Raw genomic sequence first — 16,467 nt, 5'->3', positions numbered from 1 at the left:
GAGGGCGTTTATATGCAAGTTTGACTTTAATAAATATACGTATGTTGGAATCATTAATTGTAAGTTTGGACCTTGAAACTTGCTGACTGTCAATAAGATACCGTTGGAGTGGCAGCAGCTACGTAGTTCAGCATTGACATTATGGCTACAAGCTTTTCCTTCGAATTAAAATTCTGGGAAGGAACTGTTTAAAAGCACAAGGCTATTATTTGATCAATTTATCTATTTATCTATTTAACTATTGAAATGAACACCCAACAACAATATATATATATATATATATATATATATATATATATATATATATATATATATATATATATATATATATATATATATATATATATATATATATATATGTATGTGTGTGTGTGTGTGTGTGTCAGGTGATTATGCTAGTATACCAGAAATTACTGATACTGATTGGTTGGGCGTGTGCAAGTGTGTGTGTGTGTGTATCACATGTGGACGAGAGGTAGTGATTGCCACGTCCTCAAATTGCCCATAGTGATCAGCGGCGTTCAGACATCCTGTAGGCAGCAGCAAGTATTGTGGTATGTGAACCGCACCTTTGCTGAGACGTCCTGTTTGAGGTGCGGGATGAACACAACATGAGACTGTTGTCATGTTCTTGGAGATGTGATGGGGGCGTACAGGCCGTAGTGCCACCGCCTCTAGTGCCACAAAGGTGCTAGCAGCAAACAGGTCAACCAGTCAGATTGTGGTGAGTTGCTATTTCCTTTGAGGTAAGGCCTGGTGTGCAGGAGAGTTTGGGACACTAGATCGAGGATGTGGATAGCTGTATATGCAAGGGTAATTGTCTAGAGTCCTTACCGGGCCTTATTACTGGTCTATTCACTTCAATTCTTTTACACATACCTTCACATGCACCTAAAACATCATTTTAAAGTGGGGGACAAATGCCCCCTTCCCTCTAGTCCAGCAAAATTGGGGACATGTGGGAAGGTTAGGTTAGGTTAGGTTAGGTTAGGTTAGGTTATGTTAGGTTAGGTTAGGTTACATTAAGTTAGGTTAGGTTATGTTAGGTTAGGTAACCTAACCTAACCTAACCTAACCTAACCTAACCTAACCTAACCTTCCCACATGTCCCCAATTTTGCTGGACTAGAGGGAAGGGGGCATTTGTCCCCCACTTTAAAATGATGTTTTAGGTGCATGTGAAGGTATGTGTAAAAGAATTGAAGTGAATAGACCAGTAATAAGGCCCGGTAAGGACTCTAGACAATTACCCAATCAACCAATCTCAATAGCACAATGTTGCTTTAATGCTGCCCATAAGTCTGACTAGGGTATCTATCAGTTATCTCAGGGTTTATCCTTCCCTCATCCAGTCTTGACTGGACAGTGGTTGTAGAGGCCCCACCAGGTAAGATTACCCAGGAAGTCTGGTTGTGTTGGATTGTGGAGATGGAGTGAGGATAATGAGTGGAGCAGATCAGTGCAGTGGGAGTAATGACACAGACAGTAAAGCAGGTATCCTTTCTTGTGTGGTTGGGTGGGACACATACATAGTGGGATAGTCCATTCCAGTTATTAACTACTCAATTACAGAAAGAATTTTGTCTCTTGTTTAGCCTTGATCCTTTTTTATATAGTTTTATAGGATGTCCCCTCATTCTCCCTTCTTCCCTTATTACAAAGATGTTACACACATCCTGATCATACACTCCTGTCAAAATCTTATGTCTCAGTCCTGTCACCTTGTACCCTCCTGTATACCAGCATTAGTAGTCCCAACTTTTGTAGCCACTCCTCATAATAGACCTTTAAGTCCCTTCCTGTATGTTGCACTTGCCAGACTTCATTTAGAATATGCAAATCAAATCTGGGGACCCTACTTGATTAAAGATGTAGAAGCAATAGAAAATGTACAGAAGAGAGTAAGTATGCTGGCACCAACCCTGAGGAACTTGAGTTATATCTTAAGTCACAAATATCCTCATTATTCCCACTATACTATTTTCTTTACTAATTTTCCATGCCAGGTGTTCTGAAAAGGTCGACTTGTCAAATCAACACTCTGATGTCTTTCTCTGAGTTGACTTGAGTCATTGGTTTTTCCATGTGGTACCTTACATTTCTCACTTCACAGCTTCCAATCTGCATATAGTTACATTTCTTTGGATGAAATGACAACAACCATTGTTTAGACCATTCCTTTATAGTTCATTCATTCATTCATTCAAGTTTATATCCTTCTATAGGTTTTCTTTGTCAATTGGGTCCTGATTTTTCTGTAAACTTTAGTATCATCAGCATGTAAGTAAATCTTATTTACTTACTCAGCTTGTGTAGGTGAGCTGTATTAAGAGCACAGATGGGGAAGTGAGTCCACCAGATGTAAAGTGTCCTGTCTAATGTGTCCAAGTGTGGTACTGTACAGTGTCTGTCAAGTATCTGGCCTACTACAGGGCATAGTCTTTTTGTAGGTTTGTCTATGTGTGAAGTTTGGAGTCAGCCTTATTTGCTAACATTCCTCTTTTTTAATTAAGTTGTTCAGCAGTGTTTTGCATTTTTTCTTTTATGTAAGAAGAGCTTTGATCAAGGACAAAAAAACTGGTGAAAAAAAAGAACTACAAAAGGTGCCGGACCATACCCAGTGTGTTAAGGATAGGAATGCTACACTAAAGAAATCATAGATAGAGCTATTGTTATTCAGTTAACACATATATTACCTCATATGTACAGTACTGTAATCTTCATCCCATTTCTTATACCTGTTCCCTCTACCTCACTTTTTTTGTCAGAGCTGACATATACTCAGAATGAGGCTGCGGCGCAATCTAATTTGGTGGCTCAAGTTGGGCATAGGGGTGTTTATGTTCCTGGCAGGGATCTACATCATAACACGCCACACCCAACCTGATGGCCATCCCACCAAGCACAGTGAAGAAAGAGCATTGCCCTTACAAGAACACATACCTGCTGCTCATCTGGATGATAACAAAAACAGCATCCTTGAAAAACAGATTGCAGACATCAGTTTGAAAACCAATGGTATTTATTGATTTGTATATACAGTAAACCCTCAATATAATGAACCTCTGTTTATTGAATTTCAGGTATAACAACCCCTTGAAGGCCATCAAACACTTATTTTATTTTATTAGCTTTTCACAAATTTTGCTGTTTTTCAAAATTATTGAACACTTGCCTTATTTTATGAGCATACTAGGTCGTAAAATGCAGGAGAGTTGGGTGACATGCAGTTAACCCCCCGAGCTCGAACATGTTGGGGGGTTATGTGTGCAGCATACCCAGTCACATGATTTTGAAAGATGGTAAAGTTTTTCTTCCCCCAGAAGCTAGCCTCACCCTATGCATGCGTAACTAACTCTGATTGGCTGCTGCCTGCCTCCTCCCTTCTTTGCCCCCTATCTCTCTCTCTCTCTCTCTCTCTCTCTCTCTCTCTCTCTCTCTCTCTCTCTCTCTCTCTCTCTCTCTCTCTCTCTCTCTCTCTCTCTCTCTCTCTCTCAGATAAGTGAGAGGGAGAGAGAGAGAGAGGGGGCGATCATTGAAATGTGGACAGTACTATACAGGTACTGTATAAGAAATGTGGACAGTACTATACAGGTACTGTACAAGAGTAACAAGACAGAAACAATTGTTATTAACTACTATAAATATTATGTGCAGTGGAGAGTGGAGAGTCAGGAGAGATTAGAAGATGCATGTGACTGAGTACTCCCTGTAAATAAAGAAGTGTTCATTAAATGTATCTTGATTAGCAACCTCAAGATATAGTGAATCTTTGTCTTTAGTGATCCACCCCTCCCCAATATGTGTACATTATGTTGAGGGTTTATTGTACAGTCTTTCTTCCTCAAAAAAAAATTTAGGTAAAAAATTAACAAGAAAAGTTTACTAAAGTGTAGGATGTATAACATCTTTTGAGCTTTCAGTGAGGCAGTAATGATTGAATTGTTAATTGCATGTAACTGTTAAAACATGATGTAATATGCAATGTATATAGACAGGATTAGCATACAGGTGTGTATGAAGGAAGTACAATTGAAGTAAAATGGAAGTATAAAACTAGAACAATGCAATAACCTTAATACCTGGCCTCCATTAATTCCTTAGAGATGGTTGATAAAGTAGAGCTTGGTTGCATTATTAGTGTGTAAAGGCAGAAAGAAAAAAAGTATATTTTAATCAATAAACATGAGAGAGAAAGTGTATGTGCTTGAACTGAGCAAAGCACATTTGTTTGACTGAAGTACATGAGAATGCAAAATTGAAGAAAAAAAAAGTACTAAATATGGGAGGTTTTTAATAGTAGGGCAGTTTGGACAGGTTGTTTTTGAAAGAATAAAATGTGATATGTTATTCTGATGTCAGGAAGAATATGAGAGTATGATTGCACATGAGGTGGTTGGATGAGAAAGCAGGGTCTCATGAGTTATGTGTTTGCTTACATAACAGAAATAATAAAAAAAATAAATAAAAGTCCTAATGATTTGTAGAACTGATGTGACATGGGATCCAAGTTTTAGTGGCACAGTTTTTTTTTTTTTTTTTTTTTTCTTTTTTTTTTCTTTCCTGCTGCAATGACTGCTGTTGCTTTTGTGTTAAATGAAATCACTGCTATTAACAAATCAATTCCTACATCCTTTTTAATTAACTTAGCACATTGAAGCTTATTAAAAAGCAGCACATAACTTTTCTTATTTTATTTATTTATTTTTATCATTAGTTTTGTTTTAACTAATAATCTCACATCTCCACATAACCTCTCCTCCTTTTAAAAACTTTCCTGCACCTTCCCAGTTACAGTGAGCACATTGTGACATGATTGTAGTAAGTCATGTGTGACCAGCTAGCATGACCATGGGAAAACTGCATGGCAAAAAATTGCTGCTACATGACAATGCTTAATTCTCACTTGTTGCTTTGATCAACAAAAACAGTTGGTTTTTATTGCACTTCCCTTAAAAAATGTGCGTCTTTTTAAGTACCACCACCCTTACCTCTTCAACAGTTTTGTGCAGTGCATATAAATTTGTACCACTCAATTACTCTCACTCTATTAGCCTCACTACTTGTACTTGTCTTAGGCATCACAAGAAATTTGCATATGAAAATATGTATATATGTTGCACAAAGCTGTGGAGGGAATAAGAGTGGTGATACTTAATGAGGAAGCACACATTTCTCAAGGCAAGTGTAATTGATACTGACTACTATTGTTAATCAGAGCAACAGGCAAAAACTGTATTACCATAAAGTAGTGATTTTTTCCCTTGCTGTTTTTTTGTGGTGGAAATATTGGCAAAATAATAGGCATGCTAGTTGACCACATGTGACTCACTGCAATCATATCAACATGCACTGACTGTATATAAGAAGGATCTGAATGCCCTCCTCCTTCCCCAGTGCCTATGCATGACCAAGAGGGTAGCAAGGACTGGAATGACTATGCACTAATAGCAGCAGAGGCAAGACAGACAGGGCCTGGAGAGCAAGGACAAGCCTATATTCTCCCATCCAACCTAGCAGCTGAAAGGGATCAACTGTACAGGGTCAATGGATTCAATGCTCGTGCTTCAGATGACATTGCTCTGAATCGTTCCCTGCAAGATCTGCGTCATCCAAAGTGAGTTGGAGGAGAGACTGCAGAATTGTATAGGAAATAATGCAAATAAGTGGAAGGGCTGAGCAAGAAAAATTATGCTTTTAGATATACAAGAGGAAAGGTAGAAATTAATTACATGAAAAGAAGAAAATATTCTGGTTTGAGTGAGGGAGTAACACTTAATGTAGATAACCTATTAGGTGGAAGATATATGAGAATAAATTATGAAGGTGGATTGAAAGATCTGCCTATGTATTTATATAATTGTGACAAAAAAAAATATGTTCATGCTGTCCCAACTCCATGTCTTGACTTTGAATTCATGAACAGTTCTTTTGTGAACCACTCCAGCATCCAGGTTATTCTAGATGTCTGTTTTGTACATAAGAAAAGTTATGGAGAGGAGCTGCTGGAATTATTCTCTTATATGGAAAGTTGAAAAGTATTTTGGCATGAAAGACTTTTATAGACAGTTCTTGAAGTAATGTGTACGGTGGCATGAGAGTTCAAGTTAAACTGTATTTGTAATGGATTTACTCTTGTATTCAAAAACTTTTGATGCTGAACTTGCAGAATCACGTTGGGTAAGCAAGCTCCTCTAGTTATTAACAACACAAACAAGCAAGTACCTAATTGTGATTATGTAATGCACTCCCTACAGAAGCAAGACAAGTAATGAAAACAAAAACTGAGGAAACAATGGTTGAAGTTGGGAACATCTCTGAGTCAGAGGCAACACTTGCCACTCTACTGAGCCAGGGCACTCAAGACTGGGATGCTCTTTGCTGTCAATCACTGATTTTCCAGCTGTCCCTTGCTTTAGCAGTATATTTTTTTTCCAGTGGAGAGTGATTATTTGATTTACAAGTTCATTATATAAGTTAGGAATACATAGTTCAGTTGTGTTTTTGTCATAATGCACTTGAAGACTGAAAGAAAATGAAAGACCCAAAGACTGGTATTATAACTGTCTTTACCATTCTCCTTTATAACTTCTGAATAATAACCTCTTTCAAATAACCCAGTCTTTACCTCTTTTGCTCACAGTAAGCTTTTTGCTTTAATTCTTAGAATCCATCTGTGCCTGACTCTCACTCTTTTGTGTGATTTCTTGCTTTAATAATTACAATAACCCCTAACAAGACTCTTCTGCCATGAATATTATGTCATATTCAACCTTCATTGATTTTGGTTTTTCCCCTGCAGATGCCGGGATAAAAAGTACTTGGCCAAGCTGCCTCGAGCCTCTGTGATTGTACCTTTTCACAATGAGCACTGGTCCACACTCCTACGTACTGCTGTTTCTGCCATCAACCGTGCTCCTGAAAGCCTGTTGCTAGAGGTGATCCTGGTAGATGATGCCAGCACGAAAGGTAAAGATTTAGTGGGAAGCAGCTGTTCTGACCTTGTTAATACTGTCCCTCCATATTCATATGTACTTGTAGCCTCTTTTACTGAGGCTAAAAGTCTTTGCACAGTCTGTGAATAGACTGATTACAATACCAGTTCAGTAGTTACTCCTAATCACAGCTGCTCATTGCTTTTGCTCAGATCTGCCACAAAAATAGTAGTTCTGATGGAGATTCACTGTAGTCTTTTGGTCATACGATAAATCCTCTCCATTGGTGGTGTGACTCCATCTGTTTTGTGGTACTATAAAAGTGATGGATCTGCATGTGTGGTGGGCTGGGGGAGGGGTAAACAGAGACAGGAGGCAACATTGAGACTCATGGAGTGAACAAAGTTCAAATCCGATTCCAGGCAACCAATCACATTATTTACATTTGATTCATGATTATACTAATGTATTTGTTATTCAGTGTATCACTACATGTATTATTATGCATTACACAGTATTTATTGTAACTGTAATGTGTTTAGAATGCTTCAGTTATGAAGTTTTCCATGTGCATATTATGTCTGCCAGGGGTACCAGCCTAGCTCACAAACATCCCCAAGGAATGGAAAGGGAATGGGTTCATTTATGGTACCCAGCAGATAGGGATCCCCATCAAAGGAAAGGGGAAGGGGAAGGTGGTAGGGTTGATTAATAGTAGAGCTGTAACACTTTGAAACACTGCTCTTTCTCTTCATCAGGGTTCCTGAAGACTAAACTTGATGATTATGTGCGTGCCAACCTCCCTAAGGTGCGGGTACTGCGCCTGGCCCAGCGTTCAGGGCTGATTCGTGCACGTTTGGCAGGTGCAAGAGCAGCACAGGGTGAAGTGCTCATTTTCCTTGATTCACACACAGAGTGCACCACCAACTGGCTTCCACCACTGCTGGGTGAGGTGGAGAGGAGCCGTACAGATTTGTTCTGATATTGCTCAGTGATGCTAAAGAAAGGTTAGGGTTAGGAATATTGTGTATTTTTATTGCATGAAAAAGGACCATAATCTTGGGACATAATACTTCATACCACTCTGGGATTTCAGGATTAAAAGCATTATTATACAATTGTCTGGATATATGTGTGGAATATAAGCTTTGTTTGAAGATATATCCTCTCTTCTTTGGGTATATCTGTTTTTATCTGAAAGAATCTTGAACAAGTATTACATCTTATTAAATCTCTTAAGTAGTAACATGCTATGGTTATGTGAGATTAAGCTAAAACTGAGCAGTGGAGTGGGGCAGTAATTTATGAAACTGAGGAGATTTAGCATTGTACAGAATAAAAGGTTGTGGATTTTTATGACTAATAAATAGAACTAAGACTTGATGGATTATCAGTGTTAGAACTTGAGATCCAATTAAAGATAACTGGTTAGTAGTTTCCTATTCTTGTCATCACTGTTGTTGTTATTGTCATCCTCCTCCTCCTCCTCCTCATCATCATCATCATCATCATCATCATCATCATCATCATCATCATCATCATTTCTGTCTTGATCTTCTACTCTTCAATACACATCAGTTTCCTCTTCATTTCTGCTATCATTTCTGCCTTCAAAGTGAAGGATAGTTCAAGAATGTTAAAAATATTAATATAGGTTCCATGTATTAATGTAGGTTCTTTCTTTCACTCTTCTGATCCCATTTCTCTCACTTCTTTTTTAACCTATTCATGAAACACTTGGTCACTCACCTCTCTCCTTAACCTTATGTCCCACAGAGCCCATAACCAAGGACTACCGTACATGTGTCTGCCCCTTCATTGATGTTATTGATTATGAGACGTTTGCATATCGGGCACAGGACGAGGGGGCACGAGGAGCATTTGATTGGGAGCTCTTCTACAAGCGTCTGCCTCTGTTACCAGAGGATATGGAGAACATGCCTGAACCCTTTAGGTGTGGTTGGTGTCTTTCTTCAAGCCTATGCCCTTGTTTGCTATTGTTTCACTAACCTCAGCATTTTTTCTTTTGTTAATCTTGTTTAACTGAACTTATTCAGATTGATTGATGCACAGCTCTCATATTCCTGATGCAGGATATAGAATCTTTTCCTCATTGTCTTTTGAGCAGCAAGTGCCGCATAGCAAAACCATGTTTAATGTCCACAGGAGTCCCGTGATGGCTGGAGGACTATTTGCCATCAGTAGCAAGTTTTTCTGGGAGTTAGGCGGCTATGATCCTGGGCTGGACATCTGGGGTGGAGAGCAATATGAGCTGTCCTTCAAGGTAAGGCACAAGACTGTTTGGATTTTTTTTTTTTTTTTTTTTTTTTTTTTAGTTGTGTTTATAACTATATTGGTGGCCCAGAGATTGGCACTACTGCAATTCACTTGCCCAATACACTATCAACATTAGCTGGGCCATTTTATTTAATACACAAAAGGTTAAATTTTAACAAATTTTTATGATTCTGTATAGGATGCAGATTTGAAAGATTTTTTGAAAAACATAATGGCATGAATTGCAGTCTCTGTGTGGTACACAGATCTGTGCATGAGAGATGCAGGTTCAACCCTTCTGAATCTCTCTCTCTCTCTCTCTCTCTCTCTCTCTCTCTCTCTCTCTCTCTCTCTCTCTCTCTCTCTCTCTCTCTCTCTCTCTCTCTCTCTCTCTCTCTCTCTCTCTCTCTCTCTCTAGTAAGATAGATATGAGAGAGAGAGAGAGAGAGAGAGAGAAAATAACATATATTTAAAGGGAACTTTTAAGAAATTATCCATTTTACTGTTCACACAAATACATACAAATGCACATATGGTTCTTTTCTAGCCATTCCTGATTGTTTATATTTGTCCCTAGCTCATAAGTTTTCATGTTATTCATCCATTACTGTTGATAGTATTACTTATAATTCTATATTTGCTCACTATTTAAATGTAGTTACTCATATTATTACCAGACCATCATGGTGCTAAGGCCATTGTTTTTCCATTTTTAACACTAATAACTGTCTTGGGAATGTGGACCATTCCCTGCTTGACCTTCCCAGATATGGCAGTGTGGTGGTACCTTGGTGGACTCGCCTTGCTCCCGCATCGGACACATCTATCGCAAGTTTGCTCCCTTCCCTAACCCGGGTGTGGGAAACTTTGTGGGCAGGGTGAGACTACCAGAGGAGACATGCCAGGAAAGAGGAAGGAATGAGACAAGAGAGACAATTAGTGAGGGATAAGAATAGAGATGTGGAAGGAAAGAAGAGATATGTACAGAGGGAGAGAATATGGCAATGGATTATTGCAGGAAGATCAAAGAATCATCACCTTTATTTTTTTACTTTTACAGTATTCAGTCTCTTTAGTGCTTCCTTTATTTTGCATTTACGTACGTTGGGTACTTAATGTTCCATGCTTCAAACTTTTGGGTCTTGATTTTGTTTAGCATTATTACTACCATACAATTTGGGATATACATACAAAATAAAAAGATGACTTATTAGTAAAATTTTCAGAGAGAAATAATTTCAAATTTACAGACACATTCTTCCAATTAAAGCAATGAAAAAATGGACTTGACAGAATTACCGTCGTGTGGCTGAGGTGTGGATGGATGAGTATGCTGAGTACCTGTACAAACGCCGACCATCCTATCGTAGCATTGATCCTGGGGACCTGACTCAGCAGAGGGCCATCCGCGAGCAGTTAAAGTGCCGGTCCTTTAGCTGGTTCATGAAGGAAGTGGCCTTTGACCTCACCAAGGTGTATCCCCCCATTGAGCCTCCAGACTATGCTGCTGGCAAGGTGTGTGTATGTGTGTGTGTGTGTGTGTGTGTGTGTGTGTGTGTGTGTGTGTGTTTACCTGAGTTACTTTTAAGTGGTCCCATCTCTATATCTGTACTTGTCTTTCATTCAACTGGTACACACTCTTTGCTGATATTACTTCTCTTTCTCTCACTCTCTTTCAAGATTAGTATATCACTGTCTAATATAAAGTAAGTTATGTGGAGGTAAAGGTAAAAGTGCCGGGTGTTTGTTGCCCATCCTGTGAAACTGACCAACTTAATGTTTATATAAAACCTCTTCTCTTCACAGCAACACAGTGTCCTCCTTTTGCCTTACACCAAATCACTCCCACCTTAGGTTCAAAGCGTGGGCAATCCTGGACTGTGTGTGGACACTGGCTACAAGCACCATGGGGAACGCTTTGGCTTGAAGGAATGTGGTTGGGGAGGAGAGCAGGAGATGCATCTCACCTGGCACCAGGACATTAGGCCAGGACGGCGCTCAATCTGCTGGGATGTGTCAAGTGGTGACCCTCAAGCTCCAATACTACTATATAACTGTCATGGCATGGGTGGTAACCAGCTATGGAAATATGATCAAGTGAGTGCTTGATCTGTCCAAAAATATGAGAAATAAAGTTTAAGTTGTCCATCAGATTCATGCATAAGTTTATCATAGAGTGAAGTGTTACCTGTTGTGTCCACTTGTTTGAAAAGAATGAACTTGAGAAAGGTCAAATAGTCATTCTGTCACCTTGGTACCATCTTTAACTTCAATATTTTTTTTTCCCAAACTGTACTCTATCTTTGCTGTCTTCATGGCTTCTGTTCTTTTCACCTACCTCATACCTACTCTCAACTTCCTTCTATCAGGAAGTTGTTAGACGTACTCCATTATTCTGTTTTGAAGTATTGAGAAAGTAATTATATTTGATAAAATTTCATTATTGTTTAAAAAGGAGTGAAATTTGTTTTTAATCTGTGATTCACCTCTGCATTTCTTTATCCTGAAAAAAAGTTGAGTAAAGCCACTTTGTTATTCCATCTTGTATCTCAGTAGGAAAATAACAGTATGCTTTTTTATGTTGGGTGGTACAGTGCTAACCTAGATGTTTTTGCAGACACAACAATGGCTGGTGCATGGTGGGAATCCAAGGTGTCTCGACACCAACACAGACAACAAAGAGTTGTTTGTATCTGCCTGTGATCCAACCAAGAACACTCAGCGATGGAAATTTGACAAGTTTGATCACAAACACTTGAAAGAGTTAAAGAAAAATTAACTGCACATTTAATGCAATGAATGTTAGAAGAATATTTTAGTAATTGCTTTTCAATATTGAGACAAGAGTTGTCTTGACATTGACATTTGATAGTATGATCGTTGTAGGATGTGTTATTGTAATTACTTTCAAGTTCTGAGATGAGTGGCCTCAACAGTTTGATGGTATGAATGTTGTAGGTGATAATTTCATAATTGTTGTTTTTAATGGCTAATATTGTGTGGAATACATACATTATCTTTTATCTGGAATTCTAAAAATCAGAACACTCCAAAATCCAGAAGTCAGTCTTGGCAACAATTTTTTATTTTTTTTTTTACCATACACTTTATCAATCTGCACATTTTCCTCTTTGTTTTTTAACATTTGCTTTGCTGCTGCTATTGTACCTATTTTTAAAACAGTTATTTGCCACTCTGTGTGACACTGTGCTGCCCACTCCACCACCTACCACCACGCCACAGCCAGTCCTACCAGAGTTGCCAAATCCACAGTTTACTCACCCAGTTAGGCTGTTACTGGTGAGAATTGCCAGGGGAAAAACAATAGTCATAGGTTGATAGTTTTTTTGGGTCTTGTTAAATACAAAGTTGCAGCATATTGGATGATTAGCTTCAAATTTTGAAAACATTTGATACATTAGCACTCAGTTGTGATAATGGTGAAGAAGGATTGTCACATACACTAGGCTGTGTGTATGCACGTGTGAGGGGCAGTGCTTGGCTGATACCTACATGCATCATGATTATCCACTAGCAATTCTAATTTATTGTCCTGTTATTTAGTAAATGTGTTTGTTATTATAATATTATATTCCTTTATTTGCGGTACATAGGAATAAGTACTGGTATAGGTGCTATGCCACCCCAGTGTTAGAGAATAACCACATTTTTGTGTGTAGGGCAATGTTCGTAAGGATAAATTATGTATGAGATTTGTGGTAGCTTTTAAATTACAATACAGAAAGCTAATGGTGAAGCAAGTACAAATAATGAATACCATATATACTTATGCAAATTGCCAAGAGGAAAATATGTAAGGCAGCTATAAATACTGTGTACAGAGGAAGATATGTTCCAAAGTTTAGAAAATTCTGGAATTCGGAAAGTGGTAGGTCCCAAGAGCTCTAGATAAAAGGTTGTGTATCTGTACGTGGTTGCAAGTCTTGAACGTGTTGATCAGTTATAATTTGAAACTTCTCTTTGGTTGTTCAGTGGAAGTGCACGTGACACATTAAAATGATTCCATTCACAGGAAGTAGCAGGAGTCTCCTTCCTCTGTAACCTGGTTTTATACAATGTTATCATAGTTATCAGAAGGTTTTGCTTCATGGCAACCCCCTGGCAGCTATGCATTATAGAGGCATTCTCTGTTGCTGATTATAGTGTATTCCACTGTGTGTGTGTGTGTGTGTGAATGTGTGTGGGTGCATTCTTTGAACAATTTTACTTTGATATTATAATATATTGCCACATATAATTTAAGTATCTTCACCAGTGCTGGAAACAATTTACCATTGTTCTTGACTAAAGATTAAACAAAAGCATGAAATCTGTATCTAAAAGTTTTGACAGCCTAAGAAATGTATCCTTTTTAAAGAGTTATCAACAGGTAAACATGATAATTTTGTTACATAAATCAAATAATATCTGTTATGCCAATCACAGCAAAAGTTCTGTTCCCTAAGTTATAATGAAGGGATCACTGTAATGTAGGATACTGAATGAAAGTGTTTATATATATATATATATATATATATATATATATATATATATATATATATATATATATATATATATATATATATATATATATATAATTTATTTAGTTATTTATTTACAGAAGAGAGAGAGAGAGAGGATGGGGGGATGTGGGATGTCTAACCCATTTTCCTTTAATCACATTTCTCTCAATCAGACAGACAGTGATAGACAAATACAGACATAGTATTTTACTTATCAGGCAAGTATATTTTGTGATGAAGACATTTCTGATAAAAGCAGGATTTGGCAAGTTCAAAGAACTTTTAAATCTAAGGAAATCAGTGAAGCATTTGAATAAAGAAAGATGAAAACCATTAGCTACAATTTCACTGGAACAACTAGAAAAGTGCTTGCAAATGTAGTGCTTGTTTTATTGAGTATTATAAAGCATTTTTTTTTTTTTTTTTTTTATGGAAAATGAAATTTGAAAAAAATCCATAAAATCAATACAAATGAAAAAGAATATTAACTAGGAAAGGTAATGATAGTTATTTATATGAAAAAAAAAATTGAAAAGAATATCCACTAGAAAAGTAATAATTTAGTTATTTTCAAACTGACAAGACCATCACATATTATTGTAACGTATTATGTAAAACTCTCAGGGAAATTGGAGCCACATTTCAAACATGAAATCGTCTATTTTTATCTACCTATCTCTGAACCCTTGCTCTCACTAAACTTTCCCGAAGGGGGTGGCCACAGCAGAAGAGCCTTCACCTCTCCTCATACAAACATTCCTTGTTGTTGAAGCACTTGGCCTCTATTAACGTATCTTTGACACATGTACTCCGTTATCTGTCTTATCTTTCAAGTGGCCCTTCTCTCCTATTAGTAGTCTCCCATTAAATCAGGGAAGCTTCCTTAGTGTCCCTTACTTTCTTTATTCTTACTTAAGTACTGATAACAGTTTGCCTTCTTGATGAGGCTGCCATTTTGTAACTTAGTTCTAACATGTTGTAATACAGAATTTCTGTTCATCTCTGACTTTATTGGGGGGGCACATAGAATAAGGGATGCACATGGGATCAGGGGGCAATGCCCCACCAAATTTTTCAATTCTCCCTCCCCCATATGCAAAAAAATATTACAGGCATTTTAGTGAGCCAGTAGTGATGTCACAGGATCAAGCCCACTGGACCTGGATCCACAAACTAGAACCATATAATGCTGTGAGATAATGAAATTACCAATCAAATTGGGCATGAAAATCTCACAACAAACAAATTTCACATAACATCAAGGTTGTGGTAGCAGTTGGTGTCAGCTGGCCTGGCACTGTGCCAGACATAAAAGCAAATAAGATTTCATCTGACTTGGTTCTACCTTCTGCAATGCAAAGAATTTTGCACATTAGTATTATTTTTCATGCTTAGTAGTTTTTCTATAGCAGTTAAAAATGCTTTTCCACGAGTTAATTTTGCTTACTGCAAGACAGCTCATTAGATGCAGTGGGGAAGCAAGGTGTATTAGAAGAGACGGAAGTGTTGGGGGATGAGGATATAAAGAAAAGTAGAAAGGAAGAAGAGGTGAAGAAAGAAATGGATCCCAACCTAATCTTTTGTGCCCCCATCAATATAATTATGTAGCTGCCCCTCCAATTCAAGCAGTCTAAAACTGGCACTGGTTTATAGAATTGCATTTCCATCTAAAAGAGCATGATTTTACTTTATGCCCACCTCCAAAATAATTTATATACTGAAAATATGTTGTTCTTTATTAAAACTAACTAAACTAATTTAGGGTGTATATCAGGATATGAAATTAAATACCGAGTGATAATATGGTCTTTCATTCTCCCCACATAATGATAACTGCTCAGAATTTACACTTGAAACTCCATATATATGCAGAGGAACTCTTGTTACTCAGCAACAAATCCTCTGCAATGCTCATCCAACCAACCTTTTCAGAGGATAAAAAGTATATTTTGATTTGAAATTGGTATTATGCTTGCCATTTTCAACCACTAGCTAAACTGTCTGTATGTTAATGTTATTTTCAGCAGCAACTGAAGTTGCTGCTGGAATTTTAACATCTGCATCTCCTTACTTTAACACTCGCACACCTATTCCATCTAGCATATGTATATTCAGTGCAGTTTAGTCTGGACATTGCTTTCTCAACTTCCTGGGCATTAATACCTCTCTGTCCAAACACTTGTTTTTCACCTGCTTATATATCCCATACTTCAGCCTATTGCTTTTACTGTTGTTGTTCCATTCAAGAAACTATGTATGAGAACATATTCCACATTAAGTATCTTCATCAGTGAATCAGTCTTTGCCTATAGAAGTAAGGTGAGTTTTACATGATTTGAGTTCCATGACTGACTAGTTTTGAATTCAGACTGTTCCCATCCTAGCAACTTTGTTCATTCCTCATCAGTTCTTCAAAAAAATTTTCAAACTTTCAAAACTGGTATCATCTTGTATAAAAAGAATAATTAAGTGAAAAAGGAGCACGCAAGAAGAATAAAACTTAATTCAAGTAGAACTCACAACCCAGTAAGAGAAAGATATACTGAGAATTACAAATTAAAATTGACAGATTTATGTCCAGCAATCGCACATGGGATGGCCCATACAAAGCACCACAAATTCATAAACTCATCATTCACAATTTTAGCCCCGTCAGCCTCTGGTGAAAAAGTATAGTCCCTACTACACTCCAGGACAAGTATATCACGGCTGGCTGCATGCATTCTTCCATAG

The 16,467-nt window shown here is 37.7% G+C and overlaps 1 protein-coding gene across 2 annotated transcripts; it reads left to right on the top strand.

Moving 5' to 3' along the window:
• The first annotated feature begins 413 nt into the window (after positions 1–413).
• LOC135101860 (putative polypeptide N-acetylgalactosaminyltransferase 10) lies at positions 414–13,521 on the top strand. 2 transcript variants are annotated; one of them, XR_010269416.1, is made up of 12 exons: positions 414–724; positions 2,768–3,017; positions 5,397–5,616; positions 6,802–6,968; positions 7,693–7,881; positions 8,711–8,888; positions 9,101–9,218; positions 9,979–10,089; positions 10,505–10,726; positions 11,066–11,308; positions 11,829–13,247; positions 13,300–13,521. XR_010269416.1 is itself a non-coding variant. In XM_064006141.1 (11 exons), exons 2-11 carry the CDS (start codon positions 2,786–2,788, stop codon positions 11,988–11,990), a joined length of 1,842 nt encoding a protein of 613 aa, XP_063862211.1. In that variant the 5' UTR covers positions 414–724; positions 2,768–2,785; the 3' UTR covers positions 11,991–13,521. The 2 variants fall into 2 exon arrangements, 1 of the variants encoding a protein (XP_063862211.1); XM_064006141.1 differs by having other exon boundaries at positions 11,829–13,521.
• Positions 13,522–16,467: the final 2,946 nt, after the last annotated feature.

The sequence above is a fragment of the Scylla paramamosain genome, chromosome 7 (genome assembly GCF_035594125.1).
Source record: "Scylla paramamosain isolate STU-SP2022 chromosome 7, ASM3559412v1, whole genome shotgun sequence".
Lineage (NCBI taxonomy): Eukaryota > Metazoa > Arthropoda > Malacostraca > Decapoda > Portunidae > Scylla > Scylla paramamosain.
This window is presented reverse-complemented; position numbering and strand designations above follow the sequence as displayed.

Bases quoted from the DNA above. Each gene is read 5' to 3' on its own strand.
- LOC135101860 (XM_064006141.1), top strand. From the start codon at position 2,786: ATGAGGCTGCGGCGCAATCTAATTTGGTGGCTCAAGTTGGGCATAGGG. The intron at 5,617-6,801 runs GTGAGTTGGAGG...TTTCCCCTGCAG, and splicing joins CAAGATCTGCGTCATCCAAA to ATGCCGGGATAAAAAGTACT. The intron at 8,889-9,100 runs GTGTGGTTGGTG...TAATGTCCACAG, and splicing joins AACATGCCTGAACCCTTTAG to GAGTCCCGTGATGGCTGGAG.